The sequence below is a fragment of the Protopterus annectens genome, chromosome 16.part0 (assembly GCF_019279795.1).
Source record: "Protopterus annectens isolate FY-2018-M chromosome 16.part0, PAN1.0, whole genome shotgun sequence".
In the NCBI taxonomy this organism is placed as follows: Eukaryota; Metazoa; Chordata; order Ceratodontiformes; family Protopteridae; genus Protopterus; species Protopterus annectens.
The window spans coordinates 271,674,647-271,702,106 of NC_056750.1; the positions used below are offsets into that span (position 1 = coordinate 271,674,647).

General features: G+C 37.3%; 1 protein-coding gene across 1 annotated transcript in view; it reads right to left on the reverse strand.

Moving 5' to 3' along the window:
- The window catches only part of GARNL3 (GTPase activating Rap/RanGAP domain like 3), a 3,522,664-nt gene that overhangs the window by 258,126 nt on the left and 3,237,078 nt on the right, over positions 1-27,460 (reverse strand). Inside the window, exon 26 of the mRNA XM_044057887.1 lies at positions 7,898-8,016. Coding sequence (XP_043913822.1) covers positions 7,898-8,016 — 119 coding nt within the window. The remainder of the gene's footprint in view (positions 1-7,897; positions 8,017-27,460) is intronic.

Genomic DNA, 27,460 nt, shown 5'->3' on the forward strand with positions numbered 1-27,460 from the left:
TTACGGGTTGGTGAAGACTTCAGTTTCAGTTCTCCAAACTCAAAGCCTTGAATATTTCAGTAGTCGGCAGAACAGCACTGCGAAATGCTTTCTGCTAGCATATCACGCGGCAAAAGAACTAAAAAAAATGGCGTGTGCATGTCATATCCACCCCTGATGACCCTGGCGTCATGGGGAGAGACAGCAACCGATGCAGGACCCAGAACTTGGAATTCAGTTGGACGAGGGCAACCTGCCAGCACTGTATGGGCCTGCATTAGTTCATGTCACATGTTTCTGACCATACTTATTGGATGGTGTCTGGTCTAAGGTAATTTTACGAGGGAGATTTTTTATTCCTCATGTACTGACGATATTCATTGTTATTGTTCATTCTCTCCAGGTATTAGGTCTGATGTTATACCATTAGAAGACTGTTTGGATTTTATCTTTGACTGGGTGAATATTAATACTGCAACTAGTTCCAGCCATCACCAAAGCTATGCTCATGCATAGTACCATAGACAATCAGTGGAATTTGTTTTGATGTGTGCAACCTGGACATTGTTCTTGATGATAAGCTGACATGCTGGGGCCAGGTACCAGCTGTTATTACAACCTTTTTCCATCCTAGAAATATATACCAGATTAGACACTGTTTACCAAGATCAGATATGTAAGCAGAGGTAAATGCACTACTGTTGCTTGCCTTGACTACTGTCGTGTTCTCTACCTAGTTTTGGTGAATGATGATTTGTCATGCCTGCAGTGGCTATAAATTTTCATGGCTAGGCTGATGTATGCAAAATCTAAAATGTGCATATAATGCCACTGCTGCAGGATTTCTGCTGGTTGGTAGTTGTGGCTAGAAGTATGATTTGGATCTTAACTCTTACCTACTGCATCTTACTGCTTACCTTAAAGAGTTGTTAAGGACCCGTGCCTACGGAGACAGTTCAGTTTCTCCAGTGTAGGGTTACTGGCTGTACCAGAGCCTCAGTTAGAGGTAGGAGCTCTCTTTTGTCTTGTTCTTCCACTCTGGAACTCACTGTGATTATGGATTTGCACATTTGAGACAGAGTCTTCCTTCAGGAGGTCTATTAGGTTAATTCTTTTTGATCTTTAGGCTTCTGAACTTTTGACTAGATACAGCTGATAGTTTTAGTTATTCTTTTAACTATAATTTTAATTTAAAATGCACTTGCTTGGACTGTGCATTTCTTAAATTAAGTCACTGTTATTACTGTCATTTTTATTGTAAATGCTTATTTACAAGCATTAAACTCATAAATAAAATAAGATAAATACCATTTTCTCTCAATTTTTTATGAAAACATTCCATGCATTTACTCAGTCTTGCACAATATCTACTTCATCTCTCAGCCTGGTCCTTACTAGTCTTTAACATAATCTTTGCACAAAGATGTTTGCAATTCCTTCAAGCTGCTTCACCATGATATCCTTACAACCTGTTCAACATCTTGCCCTTCCTATGTGTTAAAGCTCATAAATCTTTGTTACTAATCCCCACCTTCCTTTTAAAGGACCTTTGTGCACATCTTGACAGGCACTTTCTCCTCATGATGCTAATAATGCGGTTTTCAGTATAGTCCAAGCTGTCTCTAAATCTCACTTTTAAGTTGATTGCATGAACTCAGTTCACATAAGTGCTCATTATTTTTTCACAATCACTTATTTTTCTAAATTATTATAATTTATTTTCTTTTTTATTGCTTCTTTCCTTTCATAAATGCAAAGTTTCCACAACATACAGGTAGTTACTTGGCTAATGCCCACTAGGGCCTTTATAAGCCTAGCCAAGTACCCCAATCCAATTTTGCCCCAGAGTAACTTGGGCATCTATTGGGAGTGGAGATATGTTAGTAAGGAGGTAGTTCAGGGCTTTGTGGGTATGTTAATTGGAGAATATTTTACTTACTGATCGCCTATTCCAGTCAGAGACATGGGAGCCAGACTGGAGGTGAATGTGCAATTTTCCATCCAATAGTCAAGGTTTTGTTTGAATAGGGTCAGGGCTGAACTCTGCTTCACATAGATAGGGAACCTATTGCATATCTTAGGGATCATTTGAGCCACATATCCATCTTTCCAGCAGGTTCTATTTATCTAACAAGTAAACTTCAAATCCTTCTGGTGCCATTTGCTTTGCAGATATGCAAAAGATCCATCAGAGCTGGATTTGCAGATGCCTTATACGTCAGGCATAGATCACCTCTCAGTAGTCTGTAGGAAACTGAGTATAGAGAGAGGGATCTTTAGGTGATCTGTGCAGGGCAGGGCATTTCTTATGCCATGGTTTCTCCTGGTGAGGAACCTTTATGGATGTTCCAGCTGTTGCAAGTGTCTGTTTGGGTACATGCCAAAGAGGGCATTGTAATCAATGATGGGTTTTATAAGGTCTGAGTAGACTGATACTATAACTTCCTAGGATGTGGAGGCCATACCCTTATGTATTAGTCTGGCAACATAGATTTTCTTACTATATTTGCTATGTGTTGGTTAAAGGGCAGATTACTGTCTCCATATGTTCCCAGATCCCCAAGTACTGATTAACTCTTAGGAGTATTTTATTGATGAAATAATTAACTCGGGTGTACAATTTACCAAAGGGCATGATAATGCATTTCTTGATTTGAGTTTTAAGGTGTGTGTTTTTTACACCAGCGGCTGTGGCTTTGGCACCAGGTTTCACATAATGTACAGCTTACCTATTTGAAGCTGTACATTTTTATTAACCTCTGGAGAAAACCTCCATCTGCATTATTACTCCAGTTTCTATTGGGTATGTTTATAACTCCACATAAAATAAGAGTTCCATGTGCTATGACAGACAAATATTCCTCTGATACTTTACATAGACTGTCCTTGCTTGAGGCACCTGATATATTCCTTAAGAAAGAAAAAAAAATCCATCAATGAACAGCAAACCTATTTAAACTACTTTTCTAATTGTGTCACTAATGTCAAGGGACATTTTTTGCATCCTAGTACTGTTTTTAATATGGATTACAAAAGCACAGTCCCTTCTTTGATTGTCTGTTACAGAAGAACATACTGTGTGTTTCAATCTCATTGTCCCAATCTTTATCCATGTAGTAGGATTTACAAACTACACATTACATCAAAATTAACATCTTCCAAGCAATAAGTTAGTGCTCTTTCATATTCAATAAAAACACATACAAAAGTACCAAGCAAACTGGTAACAATAAACTGTCACCTTCCTAGGACTGCTAGCCCTTGTAAGCAATAATGTAATTATTCACTATTTGTTGTTATACCCCTTCTAGAACCCCCCTTCTTTAAACTATAAACTAGTTGCTAAACAACAGTCCTACTCTCCTATTCCTAACAGATTTAGCTACACCAGTCTCGTCTAAATGATCCAAGCCTCTTCTGTTTCTTGTGTGTGTGTGTGGGGGGGGGGGGGGGCTGTCTAGATAGCCAATAGGATCCCATTACTTTAGTATTCAAAATCTGGTAAATACTAGTTGGTATTAGACTGTAAATATGCTTCCTTATAAATCTATGAAGGAGTTTAGTAGAATTATTTGGAGTTTAATAGTATTACTTGCACACCGCATTTTCCCCTATTTTACCAAAAGCTTAGTGAAATAACTGCAAGCTGATGATGTCTTCCCTTATCACTGCTGCAGTATCCATCACTGTTGGGACCCTCAGAACTTTGTTTGCTGCCAGTCTGAATATCACCTTTGAATTCAGTCTGCAAGCTGTCCACGGAGTTATTTTAACTGCAGAGCCTTCTAAGGAGAAGTGCTCTATTGAGGTCACTTCCTTCCTTCCTTCCTTTTTCTTCTTTTACTTTAGTTTAGATGTCATCCAAGAAGTGAAAATGTGAGCGCAGGAGGCAAACTCCCCATAAAGGCAGACATGAAAAGTGCCTTTTTTGGTGAAGTGCTACAGACGACTATATGTAGTGTGGAATTTGCAAGGCATTTGTCCCCAAGACACCCCACAGTCTGTTATCACTTACTATTTATTTGGAGAACCAGTGGTTGAACCTTTTGGCTCAGAGTTCCATGGATGAATCCACCCACCCCGACATTCAGCTGCCTTGTATGAAGAAAGCCAAAATGGGGTATACTGATCGTGTTGCTATCCAGCTTCCACCAGATGTCTCCATTGGGTTGGATGAAGAACCCAAAGACTGTCCAGTGCCAATGTTATCTCACTCTGCTGCGACCCAGTTGGAGGCTGTTACGAGTTGTATACCCCCAAGTCCACTGAGCCTGTGTCTATGTCTGGTGCAAGTATGGACAGGGAACCATGGCTGATTATATCAGACAGGCCTTGGGAGGGGTTCCCAAATATGTGTTAGGAAGAAGTGCCTGGTAGCCTCACTGAATCTAGGCAGGGGATCTAATACTTCTAGATTTGTTAAAGCTGATGCTCCTTTGAAGCAGAAGACTAAGCAAGTGGTCTCTCTGGCTATGGACCCCTTCAACGATTGGCAGGATTTTACTCATCATCGTCATCATCTGCCTGAAACACTATAATCTGTTTTTTGTGACTCTCTCTGCAGCGGTGGCTACTTTGGCTTCAACTTTTAAGTATTCATTTCGGCATCCTTACAGTATACATTACCTTTATACCTACAGTTTCACTGTATATTTGTTTTTACAGTATACATTACCTTTATACCTATAGTGTCTGTATATTTGTTTTTACAGTATACATTACCTTTACACCTATAGTGTCTGTATATTTGTTTTTACAGTATGCATTACCTTTACACCCACAGTTTCACTGTATATTTGTTTTTATAGTATGCATTACCTTTACACCTACAGTTTCACTGTATATTTGTTTTTACAAAATGCATTACCTTTACACTTACAGTTTCACTGTATATTTGTTTTTACAGTATGCAATACCTTTACACCTACAGTTTCACTGTATATTTGTTTTTACAGTATGCATTACCTTTACACCTACAGTTTCACTGTATATTTGTTTTTACAGTATGCAGTACCTTTACACCTACAGTTTCACTGTATATTTGTTTTTACACTATGCATTACCTTTACACTTACAGTTTCACTGTATATTTGCTCTTACAGTATGCATTACCTTTACACCTACAGTTTGTGTATATTTGTTTTTACAGTATGCATTACCTTTACACCTACAGTTTCACTGTATATTTGTTTTTACAGTATGCATTACCTTTACACCTACAGTTTCACTGTATATTTGTTTTTACAAAATGCATTACCTTTACACTTACAGTTTCACTGTATATTTGTTTTTACAAAATGCATTACCTTTACACTTACAGTTTCACTGTATATTTGTTTTTACAGTATGCAGTACCTTTACACCTACAGTTTCACTGTATATTTGTTTTTATAGTATGCATTACATTTACACCTGCAGTTTCACTGTATATTTGTTTTTACAAAATGCATTACCTTTACACCTACAGTTTCACTGTATATTTGTTTTTACAGTATGCAGTACCTTTACAGCTAGAGTTTCGCTGTATATTTGTTTTTATGCCTCTCACCATTCTAAGTACCCTTACTTGGGATACCAATCACTGTTGCAATTCTTATGTATGTTATTCACTATATCCAGACCATTTTTCTATCAAAAACACACTACATAAATTGTTTCCTTATAAAATCAGAAATTCATTTCTGAAGAATCCACGATAATCGTGCCAGAACTCATTATAAATTAGCTAAATGTGCCATCAGTACTTAGAATTTCTTGTTTTGTAAATGCTTTTGCTTCCCTGGTATGCGAAATACATCTTTCTGTCTTGCTGTTATATGTAATCAATAATTACTTTTTTCAAAAGGGACTGTATAAAAGACTGTAATGCATAATCAGTAACCTGATTCTTGTTATAGAAAAGCTCAATTTTATGTTTTTCATATAACACATTTTCATTCAGTATATGATCAGTAATAGATTCTCTTTTACATGAAAGTTGACATTGTATTATTCTATACACATATTGCCTCTCTACAATTTTTCAACAGCTGGTTGTTGTTTGTCTTTCGGCTTTTTCCCGGTAACGGGTTGCCACAGCAGAACTCTGGTCCGCTAATGATTGGCAGTAGATTTTTACGAAATGCCAAGTTGCCAGTTTGACGCCCAACCTTCAATGAAGGCACGCCCAGTTATGCACGCATGTCTTTCGAACGCTACCCAACCACGGGGAGGACATGCAGACTCCACACAGAAGGCACTCCCCAAGCCACGCCGAGAATCGAACGGGAGAATTTTCAAAAAACACATGGATTGCTTTAAAATAATTGTGTGCATGAAAATCATGCCACATAACTATTTTCTTAATGAAATTAAATTATAAATAGTCTCCTTGCTAATCAAAACACTGATTTAATAACCTTAATTCTTGAAGCAGCCATTCAGCCATCTTGTATATTCACGCCAGCCTGAAGTGTTCGGCTCATCTAATGGGTTATTTTTATTTTACTTTCTTTCCCCTTTCATTGATTTTGCAAGGTGTAGCATTAAAAAGTTTTTTCCTGACACGAGATGGAGTTAAACTATATTCACAATCCAATAAAATAAAATAATATATTTAGCCAGAAAGAAGTTGCTAGTGCTATTTACTTACTGGTCGGATCTAACAGAAGTTGTATCTAGTTAGATGCACACATATATCTAGAAGTGAATGTAGAAGAAACAAATGTGCTGCATGGGCATTTCACAGATAATTCAACAATGCCAAGCATGCTCCAACAATTATTATAATATTTACTCAATATGTAACTTGTGGGGTGTGCATTAATGAATGACATTTTAGTTCAACTGAGTTATAACATACTTTTTTATTTCTTAATCATGATGGCTGCATGCTTCAGATTACACATAAGTAATCATTTTGTAAAAGTTATATAACCTCTTCATTCTGTGGGAAGTTCTATGTTCATTGTGTCATTATCTCTGCAAGCAATCTGCACATGGAATACAGGACCTTGCTTTTCAAAACATGGAACCAATAAAGTACTTTACTTCTCGGAATGTACACAATGCATTCTTTAACATACCAAAGGTATGAAAGGCCACACACACACACACACACACACACACACACACACACACACACACACACACACACACAAAGTTATGCCACAGCTTTAAAAAAAAAAAAACATCCAGTGTTATGTTTGGTAAAGTAAACATAGCAGCACACATATTTTAAAAAAAATTAAATGTTTATATAACACATCACAAAACTGTACCCTAGTCCCTAATAAGCACACCCAAATTGTTGTCATCCCAAATCCATTATTACAGAGTTCTACCACACCTAATACACATACATACTCCCACATCCACCTACCACAAGCAAACACACACAAAATAAAAAAATACTAAATATGTCTGTGGTAATATAACTCTACTTTCAACCTTCCTTACTACCCTCGTATTTTCTGTAGGGGTACATGTCCATGCTGGGTACAGTTATGAAGCTGCAGCACACTGCAGTTCTCTCACTGTAAGCTTGCTGCAAATATAACTCTGTTACGGGGTGTCAGATATGTATGGTGTAGAAACAATACAGGTGTATTTATTAAGGGATTGCTGTGCTGGAAAATAACATACATATAACTTAGCACGAAGAATATACTTTATTTCTGAGACACATATATGGTCCCAAGAATTATTGTCATACTTTCTATAACTACTGTTTTTAGAAAGTTGTAGCATAACTTTATATTTCCCTGTGCTGCATTATTTGATTTTTTCGGAACAGGAAATGACTGAGGTACTGCTGAAGAGTAAACATCAAATAAATAAATAAATACACATGCACATGTTTTGCTTGCAAACAAAAAGCTAAATAAGTCAAAGGTTTAAGAAGCTAATAGTGCAAATTTGGATGATTACTTTTTCCTACCCGTGATCCTACGAGCTGAAGCTGTGGCACAACTGCTGTATGCACAAGGTTCCCATTCACAACTAAACGAATCTCAATGGAATCGATAGTAAAGGCCAGAATGTAAGGAAATGCACATACTGCAAATAAAAAAAAAACAAAAAAAAAAGAAAATTCTGTTACATTACACAACATATCACTAAATGTCTGTATTCTGTAGCAGAACAATGCATTCTGTATAATCTAAAAATAGCACCTACATATCTACATTGTGTTTTCATATCTTAAATCAAATCCAGTTTGCAATCCAGTCTCAAAATTTCTCTCAAAACTTGCTACGTGTCTCATTTGTACTTTCGTAATTTATAATCCTGGTGAGAGCAGGGACCCAACTGAAAAACAAGGAAATTGATGTAATTATTTGTTTTGTATTTATGAATAATGTAGGCTTTTCATTAACCCAGTGTCAGCTGCAACTGATGTACATTTCTGAAATAAAAAAAAAATGTCATATTCTAGCTGTAAAAAGTTTTATGATACTTAGTTTTACCATACTGTATCATCATGCTCATTTGGGCTGGATCTATAGGTAGGCAAGTGTATTTGATAAAGCTCTTGTTTGCTTATCATTCATAGTTTCCTTTAGAACTAAGTTTAATTTGCATATTTAAGTTTTGATATGTACAGATGTTTGTAAAATCTAGTTGTCTCATAGCAGTTTGTGATTTATTATCTTTTCCTAATAATTAGATTTGACTGTGCTACTGAATGGTGATGTTTTGTATGACCATATCTGCACATCATGTCATCAGTAATTAAAATGTCAAAATTAACTATTCTCTTCAGTTAACATCCTCTGCAGATACCTATATTCTGGTTTACAATTGTGGTTAGGATAGTTTTCCTTACAAATTATTTATTTGATTATCATTCTAATTTGTAACTGTCTTGGCAGTCTAGCTGGCAATTTTATTCAAGCTTACAGTTGTATATAAAATTGGGTACTTTCATAATAGTTAACTGCTTACATTTCTTCTTATATTTAGATTTGGTTCTGTGCTAAAAGTTGACATTTCATTATGCTATACGATATTTCCATTCCCATTGTATGTCTGAGCACAGTAAGCGTGATTCCCAGAACTATGAGAATTAAGTGCCATTGGAGTGAAATGTATACTAAATCTGAAACTGCTCAGAGTACTGTCCCTTCTTTGAGGTACAACAATTTTGGAGTTAGTATACATATAGGTAAAGGGTGTGTGTGGGTGAAGCCTTCCACATCAGGCGTACAATGTGGTACCCACTGTAAAAAATGCTATTTAATGTGAAAGGGCAGGTTTCACATTTCACTGTTATTTTAAGAATATTACTCAATTGTTTGCAGCTCTGGGATATACAGAATTGGATTTATACCCATCCTGTGCTAGATGTGATACTTAAAAAGAACCACCACTCTATTCATAAAGAACACTTTCTTCCTTTTTTGGCCCTTATGGATAATTCTCTCTCCAGCTTTGACCTTTCACCTATGACACCATGTTCCTAATTTCCTGTTACTAATGTTTACAATATTTTATTTTCCTAATCAGCTTTTGGAATTCCTCTTTCTTTGTTCTGACTGCTACTTCTGATTTCCTGTTGAAATACATTTTGTTTCTTTCTTCTCCTTTCTTTGTTCTTTCTCACTATTATCTTGTTCATACCTGCCTGTAAGCTTTATTTAATTCTAACTTACAAAATGTTTCCTCCCTTTATCTCTGTCAGTCAGGATTGTATTGCGTTTAATTTAGTTAATTCTCCTCCTTCTTTTATTTTCAGGGATGGAAAACAGGAGCAAAAGAAGAGTTCCCATCCAGGACAAACTATGTCAGCTCATGTCTTTCTACCTATAGCAACTGTATGAGCTTACAGATGGGATAGCTGTTCATCTCCTATGCTCCATGGAGGAAGGATGAGGGTGACAGTGTTTATATACATCATTGCTAACTGCAGTGTCTTGATGTGATGATGTGAGGTAGTGCCAGCTATGCCAGAGAGAATAGGGCAGTGCACGTATAACATATGCCAGAATAGCTAGTTAGAATTTTGTAACAAATTTTATGTCACTTGTGTATCAAACTGATTTGTATAGATGCTTGTGATAAAAATGTATTTGTAAAGCTGCTTGTGTTAAAAACGTATCAACAGTGGGTCCTGCTGGACAGAAAAAAATACCTTTATATCAGACTGTACTGTTGTAACTGAGGAAATGTATATATGTTAACAGAGGATGCTGGGAAGGAAGGGGTTAAGCTCAGTTCAGCTTACCTTAAGAAAAATAGCCAGAAATTAAATGGCTTGGTTTAGGCCATAAAGATTTTATCTTACAGGCTTGAATGCAGCCAGAGATGCAATGTCTGGGAAAGGCCTGGGCTTTTATTATCCTTAGTGATGAACTAACTGCTACCCTGGGGTACCAGACAATGGTTGGATAGTCTCTTCAGGTAGGATGAAAGCACTGAAATTGTTTTACAGTCTCCAGATGCCTTAGCAAAACCCTAGGTGTGTACTGTGATACATCTGTGCTAGATCCTGGTTCATCTTCTAGTCCAGGGGGTAATGTGGGAACCACAGAATCAGGTGACTAGATATGATGTCATTCTATAGTCAGCACTGAAATTATATTAGATATTAGTGAGAGATGTGATAGTGATACTCAGGACTCTGTTATTGGAACTGACAACAAAGACACTCATCAACTTCATCTTGCCTTGCTTTTTTAAGTAGCTTAACTGGGGAACAGTAACTCTTCAATCAGTTAGGAAAATATAGTGAGACTAGTTAGAATATTGTTTTTCTTTATCTGTCTGAATCTTTCCATCTGTGTTTTTTTTTTATAGTTCCTGTGAAATGAAACTCTGGTGTTTATTGTAAATAGATATTCAATATTTTCATGTTTTCTATTATTTATTATTAACTATATCTAAACCTTTCATTGTGGCTGGTCTTTTAGAAGATATTTTAACCCTTGAGAGTAAATGCATTTATTTGGTGAGACTGTGGCTCATGTTCCTGAAAGTCTTGCTGCTTGGTTAATACTACCATCTGTATAAGTATTAATTTTATGGAGAGTAATTGAGTACCCTGGTGAGATCCTTAAAGTAGCTGTCTGGTCTTACAGTCTGGGTAGAGGTGGTATAATGGATAAATCTGTGACAGCCTTTCCCAGGTGTGTGTGTGTCTGTGTGTGAAAATTAAATCTGAAAGAGTGCGTGTGCCAGCTACTTGGAACAGGGACACAGAGGACTAGTTTCTGCAGAGAGAAAGGTGAAGTCTTATTTGGGACCTGGAGAAGAAAACCCAGCCCCAGGTCTGGAGTGTGTTCCCTGTGTGCTCTTAAGGGAAACTGTGCTTGGTGCAGAGAGCTAAATCTGAAAATACTGTGTGTATCTATCTTTGTTCTAAGTGAACGTTCCCCACCAATGTCATTGGTGAGGATTGAGGCTCTTTGATTACTGGCCCAGAGGAAGGACATCACACTTACCATCAAGTTTTTCCTGAAATTTACAGGAGTGCAGTTATGATCCTCATACAAGCAACACTGTATGCACAAAAAGGGAAATATATAGTGGTGTCAGTGGCTCAACAGGTAGCACAATTGCCTTTGGTGCTAGAAAATCAGAAGGCTGTGGGTTCCAATCCCATCACCTAGGTGACTAGATTAATTTTCCATTACTGACTCTGCAGTGTAACATTAGTGTTATTTCACTCCTGAGTGCGTTATCATTTGGGGGAGACATTAAACCAACATCCAGTCTACCTGCATCGATGGTAGCTTAGATGGTTGTAAAAGATCCCATGGTTCATATGGAAAGGTTTACAGGAAGTTCCCCACTGCCTGGCCAAATTTGCCCTAGTCAACAAGATCACCACCCAAGATCTTCCCCTGAAAAAAGGCACTTTCCTAGTGGGACTAATCTGGTCAACAAAGAGCAAATAAATATATACCAAGTTTGAGGCTGCGTACTTCTGCATATTCAAGGAACAGTGCTTTTGGAAGATGGAGGAGGGTAAATTCTACCTGTAAAAAAAGTTTTAACTGTATTACAGAAAGTTTCAACATTGTACATTTGTTGAACAATCACAGTCAAAAGACTCCAAAATATTGGACATACACTTCTTATAGGGATCCCTTGCTCTCAGTGATGAACTGTCCTATAGAAAAATGTTTCTATCAAAGGTGACTCAACAGGAAATCTGCCTTCCTCCAGCGGATGCTTCAAAAATATCTATAACGTGGACATATGTACCACAGCAACTTGTTCATCAGTCCCCAACTCAGTGAGGTGATCTTTAGTATTTGGACCATGACTCCCAGAGTCAGGCCTCATTTAGTATTTCAGGGTATCAAGGCTCAGTCTTGTGAATCTTCACCTTTTGGCTCTCCTCCACTTTCTCCCTTGTCAGAGGTCTTTCCACTGTTTGGTATTTTTCCCACTCATAGAACTACTGAAGAGGATCCCCAGTATGTAATATTACAGTTATGCACTTGCTAGAACAGCTACTCCAAGAGTCAGAACATCTGGATTAGGTGGCTCAGTGGTGAACTCTTAGTTATATAAGGCCTGATATTGTTTTGCTGAGAAGTGTATCAAAAATCTTTGTTGAACAGGTACCTGGCCAGAGGGAGGCAGACCTGGTTAGTATCTGACTGGATAACAGATGATAGAAGGCCTTAGTTTGGGAAATGTAATATAATGCATTATATCTGCATCTGATGGTTTGCCATACAAAATATTCTTGTACTAAGCTCCATATGGTACAATAATCTCTAACATGACCTGGTGTAGTAAGAAGAATGGACAAATAAGTGAAATACAGGATATGATACAAGATTATGCTCCAGAGAATGACATTGGGGATGCCAAGGGAGGAAATAATATGGGAGTCATTGTGTCAGCAAGTGTCTGTCATCATATTTTAGGAACATTGCAACAGGACTAAACAAGCAACTACAGGAAAAATAAATGCCTAGCTATATACACCTTTAAGCAGACATACCTTTAAAAGTTGTTACCCTTTAGAAGCACTTAATACTGCTCAACTCCAAAACTGAGCAGGGACATATATGACAATCCTGGTGTACATTTGTGGCTATCCATTCAATCAAGACTACCCTTAAAGGGATCAAACATTTCATCAAGTTGCATCAAAAACTGACATGTTATTTTCAGAAATCACACTGTTTGCATTAGACCACCATACACCATTGCAGAAAGTTTTACATATTTTTCAGTTTTGTCAGTGGAGTTGATATATTTTGTAATGAGGGTGTAGGGATGTAGGAGGTCTTGCTTAAACCTTTAATTAAGAAAAAAATGTTAAATGTTATATATGTCTAAAAGAAAATTGACTTAACATAAAATCCATAGCTATAATTTCCTTAAGGAGATGGATGAAGTTGCTTTCAAAGTACTGGACCCGATTCTGATGGCCAATACAAAGAAAGCTTCAGTAAACTTAGAGACTGTCTGTTACAAGCACATCAGATTTATGAAGAAGATAGAAGGATGATGGTAGGAGTTAAGACCAAGAGCACTGTATTCAGAGAAGAGAAAAATATCCATGCAGATGGAACAGAGGTAGTTTGCCTAATTAAAGTCAGTGGGAGGGATGGAAATGAAGCGTCTATATTATATTATTGTATGATGAAAATAGCGAATGCTATTTCACCGTACTGATAATATCTAAACAACAAAATATCGAACAAATGGAAGAGCACATTTTTTTCCCAGGGAAAAAATCCGCTGCTCTGTAAAACAAAAAAAAAACTTAACCACAAATTTAAGTGGGGGGCTATGCCCCCCACACACCCCCTACTTAAATATACCAACTCCAAGATCGCACCATAGTGGAGGAAATGGCAAATTCCCGAAGACGGCCCACCAAATTTTTTCCCTGGGGAAAAATTCGATGTTCCGTGACTTCGCTATTTTGCCATTTCGACAGTATCAGATCGACTAAATAACATTCGCTATTTAGTCCATTCGATACTGTCATATAGACCCGAAATGAAGCTATAGGAAATGGGCATAAATGAAAGATTCACAAAGGATCACACTGATGGTGAGCAATAGGCAATGGCAGAATAAAGATCCACAGACAGCACTTAAGGATGCATAATTACAAATAAATATGGACAGACATATAGGAGCTAACTGCACCATTGGGGCAGATTCACAAGATGTATTTATATCATTATATGTCACTACCAAATGAAAAGAATGTTTGAATATTAATGCAGAGGTTTCTTTTGTGCATCTCACTTGTAATGCAAAGATCACATCTGCAAATCACATACGGAAAATAGTGATAAACTTCAAAGCATAACAATTACTACGATGCACAGTTTGAGTGTTTCAGCTGTTCTCCCTACCGAAATATAAAACTTCTCCTCAGTTTGTATCAATATAGCTACAAACATAAAAATTGATGAGACATTTTTTGGATGACTTCTTTTTCAGATGAACATAGATCAGTTAGGTTAAGATGTCACAGAATGTACAGATTTTACAAACAGGAAAAAAGAATCACAAACGTATAATAACGTCCTCAACTATAACAGCTATAGCAATCTTTTACTTTCACCCTTCTCTCCTATACATTTCTTACAATATAGGATGAGAAATGCTAAGCATGACCTGAAAATAAATCAGTGACTGGATACTTTGTATATCCCTGCTATGGTCCAATAATCAGATTATGACTATATAAATATCAGTCAGATAAATCTGTAATGGAAAATCAATACAGAAAATGAAAACTAAAAAGACAGTCTAAACTACATGCTGAATAAAATGAACAGAGACGCATGCAGCAATCATTCATCTGAAATAATTATCATAGCTTATAGAATATGACAAATACATTAAAGCCTTGTATTACTAAATCTCAAAAGTATGTTCAATCAATATTTCCTCCTTAAATTCTACTTGGTCTGTCTCCAGCCTGCCAACTTTTCCCCTAAACAACTGTTCTCAAAAAATAATACAAATTTGGCTAACTATCCAAGCAAATCTGGGCACAACACTATCAGAATTCCACTAAATGAAGCCTTTTTATAGAAAATCATGTGCACTGAAATGATATCCAATACAACAAATCAAACTAGCAAATCTAAAGGAAAAAGAATTGTTTTTGCATTGAGTCAAGCCTACTTGCACCACTGTGTGGGGGACTCCACCCCCCTTATATATACCAATTCCAAGACTGTATAAATACAGAACATAAGATGTACTATGTAAAGCTTACTCTTACTCCTAGTAATGGTTTCATGATTGCCATGAAAACTAATAGGCTCACTGCAACAGAAGAACAAAACAGCAATGCGCATCTTCTCAGTGAACAAAGAATGTGGTAAGAGGGGCTCTCTTATGTCCGTGACTGGTCCTTTAATTACACATCATCTAACTGCTCTCTCTAGCAGGTGCTGTTATAGAACAACTCATAATATCATCTGGTTTTCAGTAACTGAGTGCTTTCTGCTGTACAACTACATTTTGTACATTTAGTATTAATCTCTCTCATGCTACAGCCAAACAGTTTGGGTCTATGATTACATTAGAGAATATTTCAACATGCTAGATCATCTCAGTGGATGCTTTATCTAATATGTAACTGTAGATTACTGTCACATCTCCATAGATGCTATTTACATAATACTATGTATTGAAATGTAAATGTTTGCATTTCTTATAACAATATTATTGCAAAACTTATGACCTTCCATTGTAATTTGCCTTGGGGCTGGGGGCATGGCTAAAAAGGGTCATGCACCAGTCTGCAACAAATAAAATAAAATGACATAAAGCCAAGCCTGGGCAGCAGTACATCACAGCTTGTTTACTTATTTTCCAGGAAGGACTTGAATAGCCAGATTGTTGTTGCATCTTTCAGCTTTTCCCAGTTAGGGGTCGCCACAGCGGAACTCCGGTCCGCTAATGACTGGCAGTAGATTTTTATGTGCCGAGTTGCAGCCCTGACGCACAACCTTCAATGAAGGTACACCCATTCATGCATGTCTCCAGACAGAAGACGCTCTAACTGAGAATCGAACGGGACAACGTCTTACTGTCAGGCGACAGCGCTACCGCAGCACCACCATGAATCAAAAAACATGCTGATTATACCAAATATAGTAAGATGGTAGTAAGGAATAAAAGTAAGCAGAAAGTGGAAACATACCTATGTGCTCAGCAGAGTGCCAGAGCTGCACTGATATGTGTGAATGAAAGCTTCTCATAAGCTGATAAGAAGGAAGGTTTCCAGTGTCTTCTGACTACGATGCTGTTAAAAGTGAAAAGACAATGCTGAGCCATTCTGATGAGATCCAGAACAGTCCGGAGTATTTCTCCCTCAAGCTACACAGGATGTTGGTCAAGGACAATTGATCTCTACAATATCTATAGCTCTGTCTGTCCATCCATGTGTGTGTGTGTGTGTGTGTGTGTGTGTGTGTGTGTGTGTGTGTGTGGGTGTCTCTATCTATAGAGATACATACAAAAATATATGTAAGTTGTAGACAAACAGGACACTAGAAAGGTGCGTGCATGGTACAGATATTACCAAACTTAACATGGATGTTGTGAAACACAAATTTAGTGCCATTATTCATGCAGGGTAATTCAAAGATGGTAGGTTGAAAATATCAGCTCAGAATACTACATTTTTGTAGATCTGTGGGCAGTTGTTGAAAATAATGATAAAAACAGCACTTCCCATTTTAACAAACTGACTGATGCACACAGTTATAATTTTTAACTGGAATTTTGGTATGAAATTTTCAGGGCAGCCATTTTAGAGACTCTTTTCTCCAACAGTTGTGTTATATTGTGCAGTCCCATTTACAAATATAATACTGCAGTCATTTTTTGTAAACTGCACCTGCCCGCCTTAGTAATTCATACTAACAATAACACTATGCTTTTCCCTAACCTTAACTGTGCATCCTACCTTAAAAAATTCTTTCCATAACAGCTGAATTGTGGTATTTTATTTATTTATACAATTTGTTAAAGCTCTGATCCCATTCAATTTCAGTGCCAGCCCAGTTATCATTTGTCAAATGGAAAAGAAAGTCTGATTCCTGTTTCAATGTACTGGGATTCATCAATTTGTGTTGTCAGTATTATGAATGGTCGGCATGTTTTATTTGATCTTTTGTGTTTCAAACATTTAAAATGTTCACCATTCATGATATAATCATGTGTATATACACACATGCATGCAGACACACACACATACATATATCATCATCAGTCCCCTTTTTCCCATTTTTCTACATGGGGTTGGGGTATTATATTAACTGTCATCAACTCTCTCAATTCAGTGCCACACTCCTGCCTTCTTCAACACTCATGCTTGACTGTCGTAGATCTTCTTTCACACAATCCATCCACCTCTTTGCTGGATGTCCTTGCTTCTTACCTTCTTCCTGTCTGTTCCAAATCTTCCTCACCAGATTGTCTTCTGCTTTTCTACACGTGTCCAAACCACCGTAATCTGTTCCCTTTGATCTTTTCTGCAATTGGAGCTACTTTGACTTCTGAACTTATGTCCTCATTTCTTCGTCTGTCCCACAGTGTGCATCCTACCACCTTTCTCAGGCACTTTTATTTCCATCACCTCTAGCTTCTTCAACTGTTTTGCCTTTACTGTCCAAGTTTCTGTACCATATGGTAGTACTTGTTGCACCACTGACTTGTACACCTTACTTTTCAGCTTCTTTGGCATTCTTCTGTCATAGACAACCCCTGATACACTATGCCAGTTGACTGCAGCCCCTCTGATTCTAACTTTGACCTCTTCATTCAGACTACCCTTCTCCTCAACCACCCCTCCCAGATACATGAAGCTGTTTATCTGTTCCACTATCTTCCCTTCTATCTCTATTCTCAGCTTCTTCTGATTTCCCCAATTTGCTGCCATTACCACCGTCTTATTTGTGCTTAGTTTCATCCCATGTGCCTTCAGTTTTGCATTCCATTCTCCTATCCTTTGCTAAAGTTCTATCTCAGAGTCTGCCTGTACTGCTATATCGTCCGCATACAGCAGCTTTGTTGATCCATCCCCTCCAATCTGTTTGCTAATGTAGTCCATCACCAGTATGAACAGCAGTGGGCTCCGAGTTGAACCCTGATGTACACCCACACCCACTGTGAATCCCTCTGTGAGGCTGAACACTGTCTGTACTTGAGTCATTGGGTCATTGTACATAACCTGCACTAATTCTACTAATGTTTCTGGGACTTCAAACCACCGCAGTACTGCCCAAATCAGCTTTCCTGGGAACTTGTCATATGTTTTCTAAAAAAGTCTAGGAATGCCCAGTTGGGAGTCTCTCCTCATCTCTAGCTTCTTCTCAAGTATCTGTCTCAATCCAAACATGGGGTCAGTTGTGCTGCATCCTGATCTGAATCCAAACTGCTCCTCTCCCACCTTACATCCTACTACTCTGCATATCCGTTTACCAATCACCCTCTCCAGAACTTTTATGCAATGTGATAAGAGTATGATGCCTCTGTACTGCCCACAGCTGTGCATGTCCCCTTTGTTCTTGTACACTGGCGTGAGTATGCTTATTCTCCAGTCATCTGGGATATGCTTTTCTCTCCACACTGCTATTAGTACCATCAGGATTTCTCCCCTATATCACACAGCATCTTTATCATATCTGCTGTGACCTCATCTAAGCCTGCTGCTTTCCCTGACTTCATCTTTCTTAGTGCTGTTCTTACTTCTTCTAAGGTGGGCTACTCTTCTTCGGTCATTGTAGGCTGTTTCAGGGGCAGTACAGCTTCTGTGGGGTTTCCTTCATTCAGAAGCTGCTAGAAATACTCATTCTATCTATCTACCTTTGATGTCCTCTGGGCTGGTGAGCAGGTTGTTGCTGGCATCCTTTACGAAGGGTGTCTGACTATCTTCTTTATCTTTCTGTCTTTGCCTTGCAACTTGATATAGTTTCTTTGTGCCCCTTACTGAATCACTTTCCAGAAGTTAGTACAGTGCCTCTGATGCCCTATTCTTTGCTATTGCAACTTCTTACTTTGTTAGCCAAACAGTAGTCCTTCCTAGCCTGGTCAGTCTTTTCTGTCTCCCACTTCTTCCTGCACTCATTTTTTCTTTTGATGACTTCCTGGACTTCTGCATTCCACCACCAGCTTTCCTTATGTACCTTATTTCCATACCTGGCTTGGCCACATTTTTTTGCTGTAGTCCTAACACATGCTGTTTTAGGTGCTGCCATTCTTCTTCAACTCCACCTATTTCCTCCTCTTCTTGGGGTGCTAGAGCCCTGAGTAATTCCTTGAACTGTTGTACTTTCTCTCCAGTCAACTTCCAGGTCTTCAGCCTGGTCTCTGTTGACCTTAGAGCCTTCTCTGACCACTGCTTGTAGCTGATTGTGGCAACTAGTGGTTTATGCTGTGTGCCGACTGTTTCACTGGGGATGACGGTGCAATCATGGATTCTACCCCAGTGCCTTTTCATTTCTAGGAGGAAGTCTACCTGAGTTGTATGTTGACTACTCTTGTATGTGATCTTGTGATTGTCTTTCTTTCTGAGCCATGTGTTGGCTACTATCAAGCCATTTGCCAGACAGAAGTCTAGAATGACTTTCTCCTTCTTTATTCCTGCTGCCCCACCCATGTGGACCCAGGCAGTCCTCATATCCTGTTTTTTCTGTCCCGATGTGTGCATTCATGTCACCCATTATCAACATCAATTCATGTTGTCCTGCTTTATCCAGTAGGTCCTACAACTGCTGTCCAAATGCACTCTTTTCCTACCACAACCCTGCTGTAGGGCATAGTCTGAGATTATGAATACTACCCTATTATTACACTGGAGTCTGACTGCCATGAGTCTGCCCTTAATTCTGATGATATCCTTACTGCCTTCTGAAGCCTCTCTCTCACCACAATTTCTACACCATTTCTAGCCTCCCCTCCACCTGAGTAGTAGACTCTGTATCACAAGCCAAGTGGCTTTGCTGTACTGCCCTTCCATCTTGTATCTTGGATACATAGAATGTCCATCCTCCTCCATATCATCATGTCATCCACTTCCAAGGTGCGTCCTGTCAGTGAACTTACATTAAGCATAGCAATTCTCAGTTCATGTTAGGCAGGTTGGTTGGTTTTACATCCAGCTTTATCCGGGCTGGGCAACTAGACACCAACCAGCCAATAGCTTATTGACCAAAGGCTGCTGGCTTTTATGGCAGGCACACACTGGCCAACAGAAGCACATATACCCCTCTTACCATTAGCATGGGTCCCTAGCATGGGTCAGACAATGCTGGGTCCTCAACCCACATATCACCGGTAACTATCCATGTCCATATTTTTTTGGCGACATTAGTCAACATGACAGAATAAACCAGAGCCATATTTTACACCGTAGAGTGGCTAGCCCTGCCACGGCGAGTTTGTGATCCATGTTCTCCTATCTTGAAGATACTGTACACCACAGTAGATGCCCAAAGTGACTTGTCTGTACAACTCTTCCCCCTATAGAACACCAAGCAGAGTCTGTGCTGCTGCCCACAGCTCCATTCATTGGTGAGTTTGAGATGGAAACAGCACATATATATATATATATATATATATATATATATATATATATATATATATGGGTCTAGGACACATGCTCGACTAGCATATGTCCGAATCACAAAACATTGAACACACATACACGAAAGTGCTTAACATCGAATAGCACTTCCGTTTATGTGTAGTTCAAAAAAAAATCTAAATTTCTACAGGGGGAATTTGCCCCCCTGCACCCCCCCACTTTATTATTCCCACTCCAAGATCACACTACAGTGGGGAAAAGGGAATTCTCCCTTATCCGCACTGTAGTCCGAGCTACAAAACAGGCACACATACACAGAAGCGCTTGTCGATGTTAAGCACTTTTGTGTATGTGTATTCGATGTTTTGTGATTCGGACATATGCTAGTCGAGCATGTGTCTGGATCCCATATAGATATATAATGTATATGTGTATATATATATGTATATATATATATATATATATATATATATATATATACACACACACACACATATATATATATATATATATATATATATGCATATATCTATTTGCAGTCTGAAAGGGTGAAATGGTGGACAATCATATGAGTGAATACTTCTTACTGGTGAAAAAAAAAATGAATGTTCCTTTGAATATAGTTCCTGCCTGGCAGTCTTTTGAATAGGATCACAGTGCAGCAGGGTAAAGGAATTTCTCCTTACCCCACTGTTGTGCGATCTCTGACTTAGTAAATATTTGTAGGGGGCTGCAAAAAAATAGGAAAAATGTTTTCTTTTTTGTGCAATCGCTCATATCACCGTTCTCCCTCTAAAGGTTCAGTCATATGAATGTCTACTCTTTCTTGAGACAGTCATTATTTATATATATATATATATATATATATATATATATATATATATATATATATATATATTAATTATTTGAAACACAAAACATTGAACAAACTCAACAGTGATTGCTATTAATTGAGATTACCAAAGTAAAACAAAAAACAACTTCTACATAGGGGGTGTTTCCCCTACATCCCCAGAAATTAAATATACTAACTACAGGTCTGTGCAAACTCAAAGAAAGATGAAAAAGCTTAAAGTATATAACAGTTGATCTAATGGAGGTCAACTGTTACATAATTCGACCAAATGTACCAGTGAGAGAAACACCAGCATTTCAGCATTCGATGAAATGCATGCAGTGATATAGGACTCCTTTACATGTATTTTATTTGTGTGTGTATCTTTATATATATATATATATATATAGATAGATATAAAATATAATGCATATATATATATATATATATATATATATATATATATATATACATACATACACACAAACACACACACACACACACACATATATATATATATATATATATATATATATATATATATATATATATATATAGATAGATAGATATAGCTAGACGGGTCTACTACTAATGCCCGAACGATTCCCGAAGAAAACTCACCGCCAGATGACCGACAACGCACAAACCCGACACAAACCCGACAACGCAAAACACCGAACATCATTACACTGACACACGGAACGTAAACAACACGCGACACTACATAGCATACACACTAGCCCTGACCCAAACCCTAACCCTTAGGTCCGACACTATCGCACACTTCGCCTACCTGCACCCTAATCCTAACTCACTTAACCCACCCCTAGCCCAAGCTCCGACACTAACGCACATCACCTACCTGCACCCTAACCTAACTCACTTAACCCACCCTAGCCCAAGCTCCGACACTAACGCACATCACCTACCTGCACTAACCCTAACTCACTTAACCCATCCCTAAACTACAGTCCCTCACTAGCACACACTTACCTTACCCGAACCATACCTCCGACACGAACACACACTCACCTTTCCCACAGCCTAACCCGACATCCCACAATCTCGAGCACTTACCTGACCGCTCCTAACTCCGTCACCATCGCACACTTACCGCGTCGCGATCGCACATTCCCTTGTCGGTCTTTCCGCTGTCGGCAAATCACCCTGTCTGTACACTTACCTGTCGGTCATCTGGCGTCGGTGAGTTTTCTGTCAGGGAATCGTCGTTTCGGTCATTAGTAGTAGACCCAGCTAGACAGATATAAGAGTTTATTCTCAGTAGTTAAATTTGAAAACCACTGAATCTCAAAATGCCAATTTAATCAATTACAAAATCATTTAAATGTACAAGAAAATGAGGAAAGTCACCCACACCCTCACACCCCTTGCTGGTTAAATATATACCAGATCTGTGAATGCATAATAGTGAGGAAAAGGGAAAAGTCCTTGATCACCACTGTCCAACAGTCTTGCACAAGCAGCAGCCCTACATGTTCAGCAAAGAGTGAACTGACCAAAATATTTGGCAATTCACACTTCATAAAAAAAATGAGAAACCTTACTGCAACCATGTATGCACACACACACACACAAACACACGCACGCACGCACGCACGCACACACACACACACACACACACACACACACACACACACACACACACACACACACACACACACACACACACACATATATATGAGAGAGAGAGAGGTATGCGTGTGTGTGTAATTATCAGCTTGAGATCAGTTGTTCTGTTTTCTCCTGGTGAGAGAAGGAGCATAGAGAAATAGATTGCTAATTGTCTTTGACTGGACAATACATATGGGACTTCCTTGACTTTTCTGGTTTTTGACGATTGTATAGCTTAGACCTCTTGCACTGACCTGCTGTATATGATATCCAGAGCATCTATCAGGAAAAGACTACAAGAAGCCAATGAACCCAACCAACATTTGAGATGAGACTGCTGATTATCATGAACCAGCTTATAATTAGTGCTACTGGTGTGTTCTGCTGAGAGAAAGAGTAAATGAACACTGATTCCTAGCTGAGTGTAGCTACAGTGATATCAGCACTTACAGTAGCCAGGTGATAGCCAATAGGCAAATCACGGCAGCTTACCATTCTTAGCAAACCTAATTCAGTCTTTTCACTAAGCACTATTAGATTAGCCACTATTTAACCTGATGTCTGAGTATCCACTTGTATTGTTTACAATGCAATTTGCTCATACCATGGATCGTTCCACATTGGTAACACTATTCTTAAGCTTAGTGACAAAATAAAGGAACATTGCATCCCTGACTTTAAAAATGCTTTAGCCAAGCATAACTCTGTTTGTTCCCAGTTTTCATAGTTTCATTTTTCTGTTCTTGAGAAAGTTGTTGTGCCTTTTGGTGACAGTAATAACTTGCTTGCAGTTATGGAATCACAGTGGCAAGTCAGGCTGCATGCCGACTCACCCCCTGGAGTGAATGGTAATTTAAACATAAAATGTTTACTCAAATGGATTAGATAGCTCGACATCCACATTGTGGACAGAGCTGTCTCTTTTGTATTTTAGGCTGTTTACTTTTGAATTTTCACTCACTCATATTTGAATATTGAAAGATTTCTGGTGAAGTTCGATAAATAAAGAACGAAGGCACTCAAATTGGAAATTTTTTTTCTGTTCTTTTCCTTCGCATATATATATATATATATATATATATATATATATATATATATATATATATATATATATATATACATACACTCTCTGTGTGTGTGTGTGTGTGTGTGTGTATACACTGTGTAACTACAATGCATTGATCTGAAATGTTGAATTTAACACAACAGACATTCTACCACCCTTTACACACACACACACACACACACACACACACACACACACACACACACACAGACACACACACACACACACACACATATACTAAATCTGAGATCTTTAGGGTAAAATTCCATGCTGACAGAAACAGCTGATCTCCCACTAAAATGTATTTACAGCAAGCACAATGAGCACATGCTGGGGAGGACAAGTTCCTAACCCAGAGACTTCCCATACTCTGTAACAAACTTCCCATTCACGTCAAGCAGAGCACTTCACTGGCCCTCTTTAAGAGAAATATTGATGAGTGGGTGGGCAATAGGAAGTTCATCCTGGGGATCACTTCAGTGTCCTTGCTTGACAAAGGCACTGGGAGCTAACTTTGGATGGCATGATGCCGGGGAATCTTCTAGGCTTATATAGGCTCCAGGGCCGTTAGCCTAGTACAGACCTATGAACCTATGAGAACATGTCTGCATTATTAGGAATTGACAAATTGTACCATTTTTTCTCAGATTCAAAGAAAGATTTAAATGACATAGCTTTTTTAAAACAAAATGTGTGGGTTAGAACCATGTATAAACTGCTACGGATTGTTTTAGACAACAAGTTTTTTATTTTCATTGAGTAAATCTATCATCTGATAAAAGGTGTTGCCATGGGAGCTAAACTGGCTCCAGCATATGGCATCTTAGTGCTTAGCACTTGGGAAGTAGACACTCTCATTACCTTTGAAGGTTTCAAACAAGTCTGGCTTTATAAGCTATTTCTTTTTTTTCAAAACAGGTTTATTGTTTTAACATACAAGAGAAATATCATAACAATTTTATACAAGTAATTAAAAATAGATATGATTATAACATTCAACAAAACAACTAAAGTATTTACAAAGACATCCACTACAATCAGATCAATTAATTAAACTAAAATACCATGCTATTGAAATTAGGATTTTTTTTACAAATTTTGTAAATTATCCCATACAATATAATAAGATGTTTTTCTAGTTGTTCTTGACCTAATTGTGTTTATTTCCATATGGCACACTATATTCATAACATTTTTAAATTCATTGAACGAAGGAGGTGTATCTGAAATCCAATTTCTGGTTATTATTTTCCTAGCCACTGCTAGAATAGACCATAACAAGGGAAGCTTAACCTTTTAACACTTTGAGGTACAGGTGTGTTGAATAATATAAGAGATTTAGAAATAATGAAATTATCTGTAAAAGAGCCTGCAAAATTCATTAATTGACTTCCAGTATTCTTTCAATTTTATACAGTCATAAAACATATGAGCCCAGTCAGCATTAATTTCTACATTACATCGCACATAGATTATCTTTATTATTTATTTTATTCATTATCAAAGGTGTATAAAAGATCTATGTAAAAATTTCCATGTATAAAGTCTCCAGACAATGGAAGACGTAGTTCTATAGGCAGATTCAATATATATTGTTTATCTTGTTGATTTGGTGGGTCCCCATTAATAGAAGTGAAATAATTCCAGTATGAATCTACACTGTAAAAAGTTTCTTGTCTGATAATTTTATGTATGTATGAAAGTTTACCTTTATCAGAAACTTTATGTTGTAAATTTAATATCAAGTAATCAATCAGTGTTGGAATAGATTCTTTAACTGTTATAGACATTAGATCTATTTTATTAATGAGATGTTGTCTAAAGGTCTGAACCTCTAACCAGCAAGTTTCTCTTAGATCAAATTCTTGTTTTAAGAAATCTAGATTTTTAACTTTATTATCAGATATCAACTGATACCAGTACTTTAGATCATTATCTATAGCTAAATGAGTTCCTTCAGAAGTAGATGACAAAAGCATACCCTGAGTATACATTATAGGGAATATAATAAAATTCCATTCCCTATACTTAGGGTGCATGAATATAAAGTTACGATAGCTAATAATAATATTTAATGGGTAACAAACCATATGTTTAGGTGTGATATGTGAAGTACAAAATTCCTTTAGTAACCATAACATGGAGTTATTTACAATCATATTTTTATGTGTTAAGGAGATTTTCATGAAGTGCATACTAATTAGCTCCCAATAATCTTTCCATTTTGCAACATATGACTGATCTATTAATAAAGTAATAACTTTTACAATAGAAGAGATAGTATATAAATTAAAGTCTGGAAAAGAAATACCCCCTTGAGACCAGCTATTAGTATGTTTCTTTAATGCAATCCTAGGTCTATTAGGTGCCCATAGGAAATTTAACATTAGTGTATTCAGTTTCTTGATAATTATTTTTGTAGGTAGAAGTATTATTGATTGTATTAAGTATAAAATCTTGGGCAATATTATCATTTTAATAATTGTAAGTCTCTCCTCCATAGTAAAAAACATATTATTCCAGGTATTAAAAAGGTTTTGTATATTAAGAAAACAGTTATTATAATTACTATATATAATAGATTTAATATCTTTAGATAGTATTATACCTAAATAAGTTATCTGACCTGAATTGGGTACATATTTAGTAAAATCACTAATGAGAATATTTTTTCATGTATATATAGGCAGTATTTTAGTTTTTTCTTTATTGAATATTAAACCAGAAATACTTTTAAAATTCATCATTTTATCAAATAGAGACTGCATAGAAGAATTAGATCCTGCTGATGTAATTAGAACATCATCTGCAAAAAGTTGAATTTTGGATGTTGTATTTTCATCTATTTCAAAACCCTCTATGTCAGTACTGTTTCTGATCAAATTAGCCCAAGGCTCCATTACTAAAGTGAATAATAGTGGAGAAAGTGGACATCCTTGTTTTGTACCTTTAAAATCGGTATTTTTGTGAAACACATGTTCCTACCTTAATATAAGCCAATGTTCCTTTGTATAAATGCTCAATTAGATTTACAAATGCATCTGAGAAGTTTGTGCACTTCAGTAAGGTAAACAGATAGTCCCAACTTACTGAATCAAATGCTGAACTTATATCAAGACTAATAAGTGTTAAATCTTTCTTTTCCTATTTGCAAAATCAATTAATGTTAAAGTTCTTCTTATATTATCAAAAGTATTTCTATTTACAACGAAGCCTGTCTGATCTATATCTATAATGCCGGGGATGATTGCCTTCAATCTATCAGCAAAAATACTCAAACATTTTATAATCAACATTAAGTAATGAGATGGGCCGATATGAAGTACATCTAGCTGGATCTTTATTAGGTTTTAAAATTGGCGAAATAAATGTATATTGCCAAGATGGGGGGGGGGGTTATTAACTCAGTTTGGGCCAAAATAAAAACCTTATGTATTAA